At 42.5% G+C, this 17,699-nt stretch overlaps 1 protein-coding gene across 1 annotated transcript in view; it reads right to left on the bottom strand.

The window, feature by feature from the left end:
• Positions 1–17,699, bottom strand: part of LOC148442293 (cytochrome P450 1A1-like) — a 29,279-nt gene that overhangs the window by 2,059 nt on the left and 9,521 nt on the right. Inside the window, exons 3-5 of the mRNA XM_088464080.1 lie at positions 14,974–15,097; positions 6,706–6,795; positions 5,069–5,192 (exon numbers count right to left, since the gene is read on the bottom strand). Coding sequence (XP_088320206.1) covers positions 5,069–5,192; positions 6,706–6,795; positions 14,974–15,097 — 338 coding nt within the window. The remainder of the gene's footprint in view (positions 1–5,068; positions 5,193–6,705; positions 6,796–14,973; positions 15,098–17,699) is intronic.

The following is a 17,699-nucleotide window of genomic DNA, read 5'->3' as shown; positions in this document are numbered from 1 at the left end:
AATAGTTCACGTTTTCTAAATCACGCAGCAAATGCACACGTGTATTTATTACTCACTAACACATTTTAAAATATCCTCAAGTGGAGCTAATTATTTAACTTGTGATGCTGTGAGGAGACCTGAAAAACATGCACTTTTTGTGGTCCTGAGGACCGAGTTTGGGAACCTGTGTACTAAGCCTTGGAGAAAAAAAGGAGCATTTATTATAGCTTGGAGAGAGATAAAATTGTGAGAGAAAAAGTACCAACCTATCAGCTCCTGTTAATTTTCAAATACAGCCTGTACAATGTAAGTTAGAAGATTATTGGTTGGTACTTTTTCTCTCACAATTTTATCTCTCTCCAAGCATTGATAAATACCTATAAAAGTAACAACAATCAGTTCCTAACTGTCATTTTTCAAACACAGGGCTAGGTGTATCAAGCCTTGGAGCGAGATAAAGTGGAGAGAGGTAAAAAGTACCAACCAATCAGCTACTGTCAATTAACCTTGATTGGTTGGTACTTTATCTCTCGCTACTTTATTTGTCTCCAAGGCTTAGTACATCTAGACCTAAATTACTGGACAAAACATATACATACAACATGAAATTATGTTATAGACTAATAATTATTTCATTATACACTTACCTAACAGCCACTTCTGACTTTTTGGCCTTTCCAGTTTTTTTATTTATCAGTGTTTCATTATAGGTGACATCACATGTTAGAATTTCACCTTTTTTTAAACTGATTACTTTTCATTCATTTTACATTACATATAACAAAACACATAAAATACATTAAACACAAAATACATAAAATAATTCCATTATTTTCTTATCCTATACACTTATGTCTTTATAACATACTTAAATCTACTATAATTAATCATTAACTGGTATACCAGGTATACAATATATAAACAGTATAGTGCAAAAATGTTCACATGCAATTAGATACATAACAAAACCATGTGCTAAAATACATACTCAAATCATTTTTTTTTATTTATTATGGTATCCCACTTAATAACCAAGTGTAAATCCAGATTTGGTCAATCAAATATGAATATACATATATATTAACTAAATGTGCTTAAGCAATACTACTAAATTAACTATAATCACTATTGAACATATGTGGTAATTATACATGTAATTTAATATTTTTAAATCTATTTTTACTATTCATACAGCTACTTATACAATAACAGTAAAAATATTGGGCCTGATTCAGAGCCGGACGCAATTAGCGCTCGCTCGTTCAGAAAAAGGGGGTGGCTATTCAAATGAACCGTTCGCTCTTTGCGGTCTGTTCACGCCTCCATGTCAGAACGATTGAATAAAACTTGCGGATGTTTATTTGAAAAATACGCCCCCTGGCCGCTCGCATCATACGTCATGTCCGCTGTTTATTAGATTAATCGAGTACATCGACCAGCGTATGAACTGCTCGCTATTCTTGTGGTTGGTTTTTCCTACCACTATATTGCGAGCAGTTTTGACTATAAAACAACCAGGTGACATGGTCAATGACGCTGCTGTTTTAATTATGCACACCCATAAAACGCCCGTTTTGACCTTTAAGCACGCCTGCGTTCTTAATTCCACTCCCCGTTTTCAAGCACCTTCCCCTGTTACCACCCACATACGCCTCATCCTGTCACTCAAAGTAGCAGGCATTCGCTATATAGCGAACAAACGTTTTTCGGCCGCACTGACTGGTTCGTGCATGCGTATTATAAACCGTACGCATGCGCAGAAGTGCGAACATCGCTCGGAACGAGCGTACTGCCGCTTACGAGTGGCTCTGAATCAGGCCCATTGTCCCATATCTATGACATCCTATTTACAATAGTATCAAATTTCTAAAAATTGTGAAAGTAATATTCCTTTTCGTGATTACTATAGTACTATTAACTGTGTATAGTGATATAGTGATATATAATACTTTATTTACCTTAGGTTCCAACTATTCTGGATTCAACTTATGTGCAAATTCTAAATGTGATTCCATTATTCATATAAACTTTAATGTCTACTGGCCACCAGAACAGTATTTATACATGTACAGGCTCTATTTATATACATACAGTACAAACAAAGGGCCTGATTCACTATGGGTTAATATTCTACTTATACACATGCAACTGCGTTGCTAATATCAGCGATGTTATTTAAATGTTTGCATTCACATTTTGATCGAAGCCTAACATAAGGACGCCCACTTCCCCTTACTCACATCTGTATACTTTAACAACATAGAGAAACAAACGGTAACATCGAGTAACATCGGACAGTTAGGAAAGCCAAGACCTTATTCAGGATATCTTACTTCGGTGCATGCTATCTGGTTTCGCAGTGACTAATTTATGCATGCCCATGCAATGGCGTTGAAACGCACTGGCACGCCTGTGTTCGCCTTACCACCCCCCCGTCACCACCCACAAATGGTACTTCCTGTCAATCACTCTGCCATGGGCCTGCGTATCTTCTTTGTTCATAGTCACGAGCTCCGTGGCTAGTTCGCGCACGTGGACTGCGATGCATACTCATGCGCAGTACGCAACAATCGGCCGATTGCGTGCGCATAAGCAACTGCATTCCTGGCTGAATCAGGCCCAATATGTGAAGCAACAATTTTTCATGGTATCTAAAATCTTACTATGGTTTAAAAAAAGAAAACCTAGAAAGGTATATACATTACCTTTATAAAAGATAGCCTTGACTATCAAATCAGAATCAGCTAATGTATTATGGTACTGGGACTGGAGCCATCTGCACCAAATCTTTTCAAATTTAGACTTAGCATTACAGGAATTATATGTATATTTCTCGTGGGTAACAGTTGAATTCATAAGTGCCTTCCAAACTCTCCCCTCAGGCCCCATGGGTGCCACTTAGGACCTAGCAATAACCACCATTGCTAAAGAACATAGATTAATAGTATATTGTTTAATATATTTATCAAGAACACCAGAGTTTATTATACCAAGGCAACAAAATCTAAGAGTTATCACGGTGGAAGTTACACCTGTGTTTATTAAAATGCTGCTCCAAAAAACCTTCACCAAAGGGCATTCCCACAGAAGGTGCCAAAAGGTTCCTGGAGCAAATAAATTACATTTTGGGCATACTGTACATCTGAATCCCTACCAGCAAATTTCATAAGTGTAACAGGAGTAACGTATGTCCTATGGATAATAAACAACTGTATGTGCTGAAATCTAATTGAATTAGTGGCACTGCGAAGAGATGCCAATGCAGTATTCCACGCTTCATCACTCTTTAACCCCACATCACCCTCCCATTTATCTTTATGTCTAGGAAGATCTTCACAGTGATGAACTTTTGACAAAAATCCATATATATGAGATATTGTTTTACCTGGTCTAAGATCCCTTAAAAATGTTAACAGGAGAATCTATTATATATGGGGATGACCCAGGAAACTGGACAGAAAGTGCATGTCTCAACTGGATATGCCCAAAAAATAGGAAACTGGTATGGCAAACTCACTTTGCAGCTGTGAGAAGGATTTCAATATATAAGAAATATATACTTGACCTATAGAAACCATTCCTTTGGAACTCCAGATGCTATCAACTTGCAAGGGACCTAGGGTCTCATTCAGACCCGGTCACAAGCGCCGATGCGTTCGCAACTGGGTCGATGGTCCCCACAGAGCATGTGTACGACAGAGCCGGCTCCGTCGTGCGCAAGCGCGAGACTTGGCTAGCGACGGACGATCCGTCGCTAGGGGTCTCATAGCAGACGGGGCGAGCTGTCGATGTTGAGTGACAGCTCACCCCGTTTGCTGGGCAGGCCGGGGGCGTGCCCGGCCAAACGGAGGGGTTCCAGTCGTAACGCTTGCCGTTTGGGGGCGGCCCCACTGACATCATTGATGATGTCAGTGGGGAACTTCCTGATCAAACAGAGCAGGAAGTTCTCTGGGGCTTACGAGTGCCAAGACTCAACCTTAGGGTCTGGTCGTAAGCCCCGATGGTCGCGGTGGTGATGACCATCGCAACCATCACCCTGATCGCAAGCTAAGCTGTGGGTGGTAACCCACAGCTTAGCTTGCGACCTGGAGGCAGCACTTCAAAACAAGAAGTGCCCGCCCTCATTCAGAGTGAGCGATCGCTTCTTGTGATCGACTCTGAATGAGGGCCCTAATTCCATCAGCCCCTTCGAATTCCATAAAGGTGTATCCGGATCAAGACCCTGATATTTAATTAATCTAGTTACTTGCTCCCAGATCATAACTGCCTGAATGTACCATATATGATGGCACCTCCACGGCCCAGCAAAATGTAATACAATGCAGTGAGATTTTTCTATTTTACTGTAGGTTTCAATAGTGTAAATAACACAATACTATAGACTATATACCATTAAAAAAAATACTCTTCTTGCAATGATTAGTGACTTGTTTTTTAAGCAAGAAGCATAATTTATGTATGTTATATACAGTACACTGTACAGTGGCTAAATAAATTTAATGCATCTGCAACAAGTTCTGCAGTGATTTGCGGATTGCTCTCTAAGTGGGTAGCGTCATTTTTTAAAATAATTTTCTTCTTATATACAGTATGCTCTACATCAAGGTTGAACTGGGGCTCTAGATCATCCCTAGAAGTCCCATCTGTGCCTACGACATGCGTGCTTGCTTAAAAGAGGTGTGACCTTGTTTCACAAAGCGTGGCTAAATTTCACAGGGGTGTGCCATGAATCACATGGCCTGGCCTCATGGCACGTCTACATCTCAGTATCCCAGCCGAGCAGAGCACTACTCGACCAGGCTTTTACACCGGACTGGACCATTAGGCCATCACCCCTCTGGCATTTACCAGAAGTGCCAGTAGTTTGCCTGTAGCTTCCACATTGTTCTGCATCTGCAACAAGTTCCACAATGATCTGCGACATACTGTACAGTATAAACATATATTTTCTCTACCCGAAATGAAAGTTCCCAAGTGCTGCCATAGAAGCCATCTGCTGATAGGCTAAGAGCTATCAGCAGGTGCTTTAGAGAGCAATCGTTTTCTTTAATAAAATAATATATTATAGAATATATTATATACACACCAGTGTGGAATTGTAAATGGTACAAACGATGAATGTCTCATAACTTCATTGATAAATGCTTCTGTGTAATGCATGTCTTTTCTATCGTCAAATTTGGGCATTCTACTAATTCCAATATTCTCATCTGTGATGGAAAAATTAGTATAACATCATTTACAATTATAGAAATTGCAATCAAATGAAGTACAGTATATTTTAAACACAATTGCAATACACTGTTAATTATATTTGAACTTTACAATTTATTTATGATTAGGTAAATATTTGAATAGATTTAACACGTCCTATTTTCAGGGTTGACATTTAGCTTGTGTTACAGTACTAATATGCAGGTCAGTTTGCGATAGTGAACCTGGTTCCATGTTAATGTTGTAATTGGCATTAATATATATTACTATTATGTTTTATACTTAACTAAATATGCTTACCTCAGTGGCGCACGCAAGAGGGGTTTCCAGTTGCCTAGAACCCCCCATATACGATAGTAGTCTATGAAGACTGTATATTACATTCATGAATGGTTAGTGGTTTTTTAATTACATGGTGGTCAATGTACATAGTGTTCCCGCTTGGCTATTTTAGCGAGGCGCTGTGCCCTGCCGTATTTCTAATGGCAAAAAGCTCCCTGCCCTCCGGCGCGACACCCCACTGAAACAGCCTGCGGGTTAGGTATCTCCTAACAAGGCTTAGTAAATAGACCCCCCAGTGCAGAAAGAGCTGTCCTCATACTTAGATAAGCCTGATTTTATTAATAATTCTGTCTTGCATTTCCCTATTTATTAGTTTTATAAAAAAAACATTTTATTGACACATCTGAAGAATTTACAAGGTTATTAGTGACAAAATAAATATGAATATATTTGAAACAGATATAACCTCATATATACTATCAAAATAAGGTGAATTTTGATGTTATTTTTTTTAACTTGTTCCCTACATAATACAATACAATCTTATCAGCTGAGCTTATCAAATAGATTGAAAATAGGAACAAAGGAAGAGGGAGGTCAGTCTGAGGGGAAAAACCAAAATAATAACCGGGGTAAAAATAAAAAAAATAAAAAGCGACATTAGTATTGCCCATACTATTACCAGTCAGATATGTCTGGATATTGAAAGGATCAAATGGAAATGTCAAGGGATATAGCACTACTATATGTCATACAACATGATGGAGAAGATACAAGGTCGTATTTTCAAATACTTTGTTTATACCAGTCTACAATTGTAATGGGAAAGGGAGAAGGTATTTATGATTAAAATAGTACTTGTTGTGAAGAAAGAAAGAAAGAAAGAAAGAAAGAAAGAATTTTGCTTTTCCATTGAATCTTTTTATGACCTATCACAGACTATTTTTCACATTGTTTTGAAATACAGTATATGCTTTTCATATCCTATTTATCATCTATTTATTTCTAAACACGATCCTTTACCCCCACTCTCTGTTGCAGTTTGTTGATATATTTTTTTTTAATACCCGGGTTATTTGGGGGCAGGAACCAAGCATGAAAATAATTTGACATCATAAAACTTCCTAGTCAGTATGATAGATCTGCATTCTTCATCAGAGGGGAAAAATACTTTTGCAATAACTTGTAGAAACAAAAACTTTGTTAACAATGAAACACACGTCTTACCAATTTCCTTCTGAATTTTTTCTTGTATTTGTGGATATTTCATTAAATACAACATACACCACAGTAGTGCAGAGGATATAGTGTCAAAACCTTTAATAAAAAAAATCTAGGTCTTATAGATGAATAATTGGAGCAACAAGCAGCTTAGCAATTAAGGAAGAGTCATTATCTGCACTGAATCAGGAAACACACTCAAATGAAGCATTTTACACATTGGGGGAAATCACTGTTTAAAGAACCATGTTTGATCAAAAGTTCCCTGTCCTCTAGTGGTAGAACATCTAAATCTAGGAATGTTAATATAAGAAGACATCTTACATGTTAGAGGGTGAATAAGGAAGCTAAAATGTTGGTTACAAGTGAAAAACACAACCTGCAGTATATCAAACACAAAATTAATCTTTCGGGTGGTTGCTTTTCTTACTTAGAAGAATAGTCTAACTCCCCTTAATCTATTGCATGTCTGTGTATCAAAAATGTATGCCAAAATATATTCAGCATGGTGTGATAGTGAAAAGGGAATATGGCTGCCATGTTTTTGTCTTATTTGGGACCCAAAAAGGAAGTTAAGGTTGGACTTTCTGGCCCGAGAAAACTAAAATTGGTATCTTGGATTTGAATTTTAATATTATGGGAGTTCTAAACATGTAAAGTAGTATACAAATACACACATTAGAAGGTAATCTGCTAAAAGTAAAAATGGACAAAAAAAATATTACATTTTTTTTATTTATAAAGTGCATTTATTTATATTAGGCAGTGCTGCACATTGAACGGATCATGGCACAAATGAATTATGTACAATGACTTGAAACAGATGGGAAAGATGGCCCTGCCCAAATGAGGCTACAATATAACAAATTATTATAGGTTGCCATACTGTACAAACAGTTTCCCAACTCTCTAATCTGTTAAAATTATTTTCTTTCAACTGCAAGCAATAGCATAGGTAGCATCAATTTAAAAACTTAATTAAACCAGTTTTTTTTATTCATGTTTTTTTAAGTCTAAATTACTCATCTAATTCAATGGCCATTCATCACAATTTAGAAAGTTCTTTCAAGTGTGTCACTCAGGGCCGTAACTAGGGTAGTGTGCCAATGCCATGGCACAGGGCACCACAGGGCAGGGGGCGTTGTTCGGGCCTGTCAGTTTTCCTGTTTATTACCATTCACACTTGTAGCTTCCTCTTCTTTTATCCCGAGCATCTCCTGACCCCACTATCTCTTCCCTGCCCCTTCCCCATGAGGCCATGGCCCTTTATCAGGTGCACTATCCTATGTCCCTATTTCAAAAATGGGGGGGGGGCGCCAATGCTCTCTCTAGCACAGGGCACCATAAAGTCTAGTTACGGCTCTGGTGTCACTTACATTTAAAAAACCTAGTTGAAATGAATGGAATTATTGCCATTTTAAGAAAAGATCTGTGCTGGCACTGTTTAAAGTAATAAATAAGCAGGTAGCTTGCTCATCCCTCAACTATCCTGACAGCCAGAGAGACATGGTTGGATTTCACTTAGGGGTGAGCGGGTTCGGATTTCTGAAATCCGAACCCCCCCGAGCCCCCCCGATCCGAGTCCGATCCGAATCAGGCTCGACTTTTCCCGCCTGACTCGGATCTGAAATCGAGGCAAAACGTCATCATCCCGCCTTCCGAGTCTCGCGGGTTTTGGATCCTATATAAGGTACCCGCGTCGGCGCCATTTTCTCACTCGGCTGTGGACAGTGAAGAGGGAGGGTGGGAGTTAGGGCTGTGTAGTGTAGTGTAGTGTAGTGCTGCTGTTGTCCACTACTTCAAAGTCCATAGGGGCTGGCTGTGTTGTGCTGTGCTGCTGTTGTTAATAGGGGCTGTGTCCACTACTTCAAAGTCCATAGGGGCTGGCTGGACTGTGTTGTGCAGTCAGTTCTCCATAGGGGCTGTGTCCACTCCAAAGTCCTGTGCAGTGTCCCAGTCCTAAAGGGGTGCTGTAGTGTTGTCCAGGGGGTGCTCTGTCCATCAGGGGTGCTCCCCCCAAGTGCTAAAAAAATAATATATTTTCTGTGTTTGTGAATTGTGTGCGCAGTAGCCGCACGTGCATCAACAAAGTAGTGCCAAGCGTGCGCCTGTGTCATAAGTAAAGGGCCGGCTGGCTTGACCGTTAAGGGTGCTGTAACCCCCGAAAGTACACTCCAGTCCAAACCAAAAAAAAAATTATTTTCTGTGTTTGTGAATTGTGTGCGCAGTAGCCGCACGTGCATCAACAAAGTAGTGCCAAGCGTGCGCCTGTGTCATAAGTAAAGGGCCGGCTGGCTTGACCGTTAAGGGTGCTGTAACCCCCGAAAGTACACTCCAGTCCAAACCAAAAAAAAAATTATTTTCTGTGTTTGTGAATTGTGTGCGCAGTAGCCGCACGTGCATCAACAAAGTAGTGCCAAGCGTGCGCCTGTGTCATAAGTAAAGGGCCGGCTGGCTTGACCGTTAAGGGTGCTGTAACCCCCGAAAGTACACTCCAGTCCAAACCAAAAAAAAAATTATTTTCTGTGTTTGTGAATTGTGTGCGCAGTAGCCGCACGTGCATCAACAAAGTAGTGCCAAGCGTGCGCCTGTGTCATAAGTAAAGGGCCGGCTGGCTTGACCGTTAAAGGGTGCTGTAACCCCCAAAGTACTCTCCAGTCCAAACCAAAAAAAAAATTATTTTCTGTGTTTGTGAATTGTGTGCGCAGTAGCCGCACGTGCATCAACAAAGTAGTGCCAAGAATGCGCCTGTGTCATAAGTAAAGGGCCGGCTGGCTTGACCGTTAAAGGGTGCTGTAACCCCCGAAAGTACACTCCAGTCCAAACCAAAAAAAAAATTATTTTCTGTGTTTGTGAATTGTGTGCGCAGTAGCCGCACGTGCATCAACAAAGTAGTGCCAAGCGTGCGCCTGTGTCATAAGTAAAGGGCCGGCTGGCTTGACCGTTAAAGGGTGCTGTAACCCCCAAAGTACACTCCAGTCCAAACCAAAAAAAAAATTATTTTCTGTGTTTGTGAATTGTGTGCGCAGTAGCCGCATGTGCATCAACAAAGTAGTGCCAAGCGTGCGCCTGTGTCATAAGTAAAGGGCCGGCTGGCTAGACCGTTAAAGGGTGCTGTAACCCCCGAAAGTACACTCCAGTCCAAACCAAAAAAAAAATTATTTTCTGTGTTTGTGAATTGTGTGCGCAGTAGCCGCACGTGCATCAACAAAGTAGTGCCAAGCGTGCGCCTGTGTCATAAGTAAAGGGCCGGCTGGCTTGACCGTTAAAGGGTTCTGTAACCCCCAAAGTACACTCCAAACCAAAAAAATATATATTTTCTGTGTTTGTGACTTGTGTGCACTGTGGCTGCACGTGCATCAACAAAGGAGCAGCGCCAAGCGTGCGCCTGTGTCCCATAAGTAAAGAGCCGGCTGGCTCATTTCTTAAAGGGTGGTGTAACCCACAAAGTGCACTACTCTCCAGCAAAAATAAAAAAATATTTTCTGTGTTTGTGTGCGCTTTAGCCGCACGTATATATATCAATATAACATAAATGGAGGACCAAACTTTCTCCGATAAAAATAAAATAGGGAAAAATCAAGAACCACTTCCTCCTAGTGCTGTTGCTGCTGCTGGGAGTTGTTCATCATCCCAGAGAGGAAGTAGGAACATCACTACTTTTACTAAACAATTGACCCTCCAACAGTCCCTAGCGATGAGGATGAAGTACGACAGCAGTCATCCTGAAGCAAAACGTATAACTGAGGCCTTGACTGCTATGTTGGTGTTAGACGTGCGTCCGGTATACGACATTAGTGCAGTGGGATTTAGACAATTGATGGAGGTAGTGTGTCCTCGGTTCCAAATCCCGTCTAGATTCCACCTGCATCCTCAAAGCAGCAGCGACAAGCGTGCGTCTGTCTGTTAAAGGGTGGTGACACCTTCAAAGTGTGCTACACAAACAATTAAAATATTGTTCTTTTTTTTTCTGTCTTTGTGAATTGTGTGGGCTGTAGCCGCACCTGCATCCTTAAAGCAGCAGCGACAAGCGTGCGTCTGTCTGTTAAAGGGTGGTGACACCCTCACAGTGTGCTACACAAACAATTAAAATATTGTTCTTTTTTTTTCGGTCTTTGTGAAATGTGTGGGCTGTAGCCGCACCTGCATCCTTAAAGCAGCAGCGACAAGCATGCATCTGTCTGTTAAAGGGTGGTGTAACTCTCAAAGTGCTCCAAAAAATAAAAAACTATTTTTTTAATGTGTTTGTGACTTGTGTGCGATGTAGCCGCACTTGCATCCTCAAAGCAGCAGCGACAAGCGTGCGTCTGTCTGTTAAAGGGTGGTGACACCCTCAAAGTGTGCTACACAAACAATAAAAATATTCTTCTTCTTTTTTCTGTCTTTGTGAATTGTGTGGGCTGTAGCCGCACCTGCATCCTTAAAGCAGCAGCGACAAGCGTGCGTCTGTCTGTTAAAGGGTGGTGACACCCTCAAAGTGTGCTACACAAACAATTAAAATATTGTTCTTTTTTCTGTCTTTGTGAATTGTGTGGGCTGTAGCCGCACCTGCATCCTTAAAGCAGCAGCGACAAGCGTGCGTCTGTCTGTTAAAGGGTGGTGTAACTCTCAAAGTGCTCCAAAAAATAAAAAACTATTTTTTTAATGTGTTTGTGACTTGTGTGCGATGTAGCCGCACTTGCATCCTCAAAGCAGCAGCGACAAGCGTGCGTCTGTCTGTTAAAGGGTGGTGACACCCTCAAAGTGTGCTACACAAACAATAAAAATATTCTTCTTCTTTTTTCTGTCTTTGTGAATTGTGTGGGCTGTAGCCGCACCTGCATCCTTAAAGCAGCAGCGACAAGCGTGCGTCTGTCTGTTAAAGGGTGGTGACACCCTCAAAGTGTGCTACACAAACAATTAAAATATTGTTCTTTTTTTTTCGGTCTTTGTGAAATGTGTGGGCTGTAGCCGCACCTGCATCCTTAAAGCAGCAGCGACAAGCGTGCATCTGTCTGTTAAAGGGTGGTGACACCCTCAAAGTGTGCTACACAAACAATTAAAATATTGTTCTTTTTTTTTCGGTCTTTGTGAAATGTGTGGGCTGTAGCCGCACTTGCATCCTTAAAGCAGCAGCGACAAGCGTGCGTCTGCCTCTTAAAGGGTGGTGACACCCTCAAAGTGTGCTACACAAACAATAAAAATATTCTTCTTCTTTTTTCTGTCTTTGTGAATTGTGTGGGCTGTAGCCGCACCTGCATCCTTAAAGCAGCAGCGACAAGCGTGCGTCTGTCTGTTAAAGGGTGGTGACACCCTCAAAGTGTGCTACACAAACAATAAAAATATTCTTCTTCTTTTTTCTGTTTATGTGAATTGTGTGGGCTGTAGCCGCACCTGCATCCTTAAAGCAGCAGCGACAAGCGTGCGTCTGTCTGTTAAAGGGTGGTGACACCCTCAAAGTGTGCTACACAAACAATAAAAATATTCTTCTTCTTTTTTCTGTCTATGTGAATTGTGTGGGCTGTAGCCGCACCTGCATCCTTAAAGCAGCAGCGACAAGCGTGCGTCTGTCTGTTAAAGGGTGGTGACACCTCAAAGTGTTCTACACAAACAATTAAAATATTGTTCTTTTTTTTTCGGTCTTTGTGAAATGTGTGGGCTGTAGCCGCACCTGCATCCTTAAAGCAGCAGCGACAAGCGTGCGTCTGTCTGTTAAAGGGTGGTGTAACTCTCAAAGTGCTCCAAAAAATAAAAAACTATTTTTTTAATGTGTTTGTGACTTGTGTGCGATGTAGCCGCACTTGCATCCTCAAAGCAGCAGCGACAAGCGTGCGTCTGTCTGTTAAAGGGTGGTGACACCCTCAAAGTGTGCTACACAAACAATAAAAATATTCTTCTTTTTTCTGTCTTTGTGAATTGTGTGGGCTGTAGCCGCACTTGCATCCTCAAAGCAGCAGCGACAAGCGTGCGTCTGTCTGTTAAAGGGTGGTGACACCCTCAAAGTGTGCTACACAAACAATTAAAATATTGTTCTTTTTTTTTTGGTCTTTGTGAAATGTGTGGGCTGTAGCCGCACCTGCATCCTTAAAGCAGCAGCGACAAGCGTGTGTCTGTCTGTTAAAGGGTGGTGACACCCTCAAAGTGTGCTACACAAACAATAAAAATATTCTTCTTCTTTTTTCTGTCTTTGTGAATTGTGTGGGCTGTAGCCGCACTTGCATCCTCAAAGCAGCAGCGACAAGCATGCGTCTGTCTGTTAAAGGGTGGTGTAACCCTCAAAGTGTGCTCCACAAACAATAAAAATATTCTTTTTTTTTTTCTGTCTTTGTGAATTGTGTGGGCTGTAGCCGCACTTGAATCCTCAAAGCAGCAGCGACAAGCGTGCGTCTGTCTGTTAAAGGATTACATCGGTGACAGCATCCAAGTAGGCATGTCAGACAGTCCGTACCTGTACTGGCAGGAAAAAGAAGCAATTTGGAGGTCCCTGTACAAACTGGCTCTATTTTACCTGAGTTGCCCCCCCTCCAGTGTGTACTCCGAAAGAGTGTTTAGTGCAGCCGGGAACCTTGTCAGCGAAAGGCGTAGGAGGTTGCTTCCACAAAATGTGGAGAAGATGATGTTCATAAAATGAATTATCAACTCTTCCAGGGAGACCAGCCTCCAGAACGTACAGAGGGACCTGTGGTTCCAGCAGGGACGAATTAATACTCTGTGAGGATGAGGATGTACACACTGAAGAGGGTGAGGAATCGGTGGATGAGGAGGATGAGGATGACATCTTGCCTCCGTAGAGCCAGTTTGTGCAGGGACAGATAAATTGCCAGCTTGTTTTGTGGGGGCCCAAACGAACCAATCATTTCAGCCACAGTTGTGTGGCAGACCCTGGCGCTGAAATGATTGGTTTGTTAAAGTGTGCATGTCCTGTTTATACAACATAAGGGTGGGTGGGAGGGCCCAAGGACAATTCCATCTTGCACCTCTTTTTTTTCTTTGCATTATGTACAGTTTGGGGCCTAGTTTTTCAATGCCATCCTGTCTGCCACTGCAGTTTCACGCCTAGATGGGTCACGTGTTTGTGCCGCCCACTCGTGTCGCTTAGCATAGTCATCCAGCTACCTCGGTGCAACCTTTTGGACATAAAAACACTATTGTGAGGTGTGAGGTATTCAGAATAGACTGGAAATGAGTGGAAATTAAGGTTATTGAGGTTAATAATAGCATAGGAGCAGAAAAACCTACAAATTCTGTGATTTTAGCTGTTTTTATGCTTTTTTTCAAAAAAATACAGATCCAAAATACAAAACCCAGAACCCAAAACACGGAAGGGTGGTTTTGGCAAAACCAATCCAGATCCAAAACACGAAGAAAGATCCAGATCCAAAACCAAAACACAAAACACGAAAAGTGGCCGGTGCACACCCCTAATTTCACTATGACAAAAGCATTGTTAACACCATCCCCAAGATGATCAGCAGCCTCTACGAGGGAAAGGCTACAATAAAAATCATATCAGCAAGATTGGAATCATAAGCTGGGTACACACTAAGCGCATACTTGCCGACATTCAGCGCCCTCCTTCCGGGAGGGAGCTGAATGCCTGCATACAGCGGGGGGTGTGGCCGGGCAATGACTCCGTATTGGGGGCCCTGCCCCCTCTTCACAATCCCGAAAATAAAGGCATTGTGTAGCAGGGGGGCTTGCCTGCCTTTTAGGGGGGTCAGGAGCAGCACCCGATATTCGGGAGGCTCCCGGCCAAATCGGGAGGGTAGGCAAGCCTGACTAAGCACGATATATTTCGTTATGACGTGGATCTGAACAATTTATCGGCCACACCATTCAGTATGTACGGGTGATAGCAAGCTCCCGTAGTTGTTTGTCACATCTTCTGATTTGCTGTGCATACACGGCAGATCAGAAGATCCGGCAGCTGGCATCATGTTTCTGGATGTGGTCCCAGTATAATAGACACAGCAGGTCCTCCCATTATGCAGATATTAGAAATTAGTAACACAATGCAATGCCTTACAATTTTTTTTCAGGAGATCTGGAAAACTATTTATTTTATAGGTCAATTTGTCTTTAATAGATTCAATGATGATCAAACTGACCTGCAAATCATAAAAAATAGCAATTTTATTACTATTTCTGAATAACCACCTTATCAGATCCACCGCCTATAAACTCTACAATAAATGTAAACAGACAATATAAGAAAGTTAAATGTTTTGAAATTGCTGTAGTTAAGCAGACAGCATAAACAGAACGGCAAAAGAATTCTGCATATGGAATGTTCACCTGCACCAAAGATGTCAATCACGGTGGATATAATCTGAGCATCACTTAATTTTTGACTTTTATCTTCAACATTTCTTTCATTGCACAAGTGAATAAGGGCATCTGTGATATCTCTGATGCTATTCTGGAAACAAGAACAGAAGAAACATTATCATTATTACATTAAAAGCAGCATAAGACAATTTTTTCTTTTGTCATTTTTTTGTCATCTATGAAATTATCAAAACTTAACAAACAGTAGTCTGACCTCTTCACTACTTCTCTATTTCCTTCAGTGGAACTGTCACGGTCTGATTGTTTTGTAGATCTGGCTCAGGACCCCTGGGTCTGGCCGAAGTGCTTGAGAAACGAGATGGTTTTATCTAGCTCTGGCTCATGAGCAAACAGGAGGCTAGACACTATTGCAAGTGTAGGAACCAGAGACTAGTGATGTGCAAGTATATTAAACTGGAACTTGGTTGATTACCCAGGTAACTGTGCACTCCCTCGCCTAGTGACCACGGACGCCTATTACACCAGGAAAATGCTCCAAACACAAGGGTGACCCTGGAACTTAGAATAGCATAGTACTGGTAGATAGGAACTCAGAACTCAAACGAGGAATCGGAGTCTTAAGTAGCCAGGATGCAGCTTCAGAGTGCTGTAACCCTGGCACAGCTCTGACTCAAGACCTGGAACTGGAACCAGTGCAGAACTCAGAAACTGAAAGTTAGTAAAAGTAATACAGTCTCTGAACACCTCAGTGCACAGACTGTATACCTCACACTGAACCACAGCCCTGGAACCAGCACCCTTCTCTAAACTAGTCCAAGACAACAGCACACAGTGCAGGGTAACCAATACCACTAGCAGGGTAGTATGCTATATACCTGGATAACTACCTATGCACAGAGTAGAGCAGAACAACAAGCAATGTCTGTCGCAACTCTTGGGTAGATAATGGATGCAACCCGTATTTTGGAGATTGGCATGACCTATTTCTGAGGCGCTGAGTCTAATGTGCCAGCGGTGTTCACCACGGACCCTCGCAAGAAGCTATGGACTTGGCTGCATCCGACACACAGGTTGCGGCCCTCAGAATAGGTTATCCTATACAGGTGCTGGTAAAACTCTGGATGGAGTGGAGAAGACTTTCAGTGTAGTCAACAGGCCGGGTCAGAACCAAGCGGACAAGATGGTACCAGGGAGCAGACATGTGCTGGTCACAGAGGATAGCCAATGTCAGAACCAGATTACCAAACGCAGTACCAGGGATCAGACGAAAATGGGTCAGGAGCAAGCCAAGGTCAGGAACAGATAGCAATTATACATAGGATCGCTGGAGTAAGGTAATGGAGCTTGTACTCTGGCACCTGTCTGTTGCCAGAGACTCCCTCTAATATGGAGGCGTTCAATTCTCGTGCCAAACGTGACTTGGCGCGTCTGTCTCTTTAAATTTTCGTGCAGGTCGGCACACGCACTCCTAGGGGAGCCGCGGCCACCTGCACTGCAGCCTCACAGTGATGTGGACCAGGAGCAGATGCTTCAGCAGTGGGCCAAGATTCCAGTGCTGCAGGACCCAGTAAGTAATAGCTGGTGTCCAGCGCACTGTGACACTGTGACCGGTGTCAAAGCGGTATGATGGTATAGACCGAGCAGATACACAGTTCACAGGTAAATAGCAGAATATACCTGCAGCTTGGAGTGTGATGGTAAGGCTGACTTGTATGCAGTATGGAAACTGCAGGCCTGGCAAGTAACAGCAAGTAACAGCACTGCGGTGGATGTTTCAAAGATGGTGAGTAGCATGGAAGCTGTAACACTGGTGGAACTGTGCAGACAAAGTGGCAGGTGAGTAATGGATCTGTGCACAGCGTGGAAGCTGCAGTGCTGACAGGATAGGAATCATACTCACCAACATTCTAGCAGCCTCCTCCAGGAAGGGGCTGCCAGGTCGGTGTAGCAGGAGGTGTGTGGGAGGCTTAAGTGGGTGGTGTGGGGCGTGCCGGCGCAATCGCGTCATTACGGCCCCGCCCCCTGCTTTATAATGCTGATATTATGGCATTGTAAAGCAGGAGGTGGGGCTACGATTCAACATGAATCAGGCCATAGTCCTCCAGAACCGCCTGCTTTTGAGTGCGGGCGCAGGGGTCACAGGGGGACAATGGCCATTACGGGGGACTTGCATACTCCTGCGGGGGGGCCCAGGAGTGGCACTCAATTTTCGGGAGGCTCCCAGCAGTCCCAGAAGAGTAGGCAAGTATGATAGGAATGCAGCGGTAGATGGAACTTGGCTGATCAGTGTGAATGCTGTGATGCTGGTCTGTAGCAGCTGACAGGTGAGCGATATTCAGCGAAGGATGGTAATATGCTGGAATCGATGAGGCAATGAGGAAGTCACAGAGAACACAATACAGGATACAGAGAACTCCTGGAGCCTTGAACTATCTGGGTATGAACTCATTGTTCAGGCAATGGTTTGAATACTGGAGCTTGTTTAAATAGGGAGTGGTCTCTCACCATTGGACTAGCAGACCAGGTGAATGAACAGTTGCAGCAATTAATCACAGGGAGACATCCCTGTGATGTTTTGAAACAGCCATGAATGAAAGTCTGCACCTGGCAGCAATGCTGAGACCCAGATTCATGACAGGAACCTTGCAAGCAGCCAAGCACTGTTAGGTTTTTCAGACATGTTGCAGCATACAATTGAATAAAATCCTTACAGGACTTGTCTTAAAGAAAAA

The sequence above is a fragment of the Taudactylus pleione genome, unplaced genomic scaffold (assembly GCF_031769625.1).
Source record: "Taudactylus pleione unplaced genomic scaffold, aTauple2 ptg001573l, whole genome shotgun sequence".
Classification (NCBI taxonomy): domain Eukaryota; kingdom Metazoa; phylum Chordata; class Amphibia; order Anura; family Myobatrachidae; genus Taudactylus; species Taudactylus pleione.
This window is presented reverse-complemented; position numbering and strand designations above follow the sequence as displayed.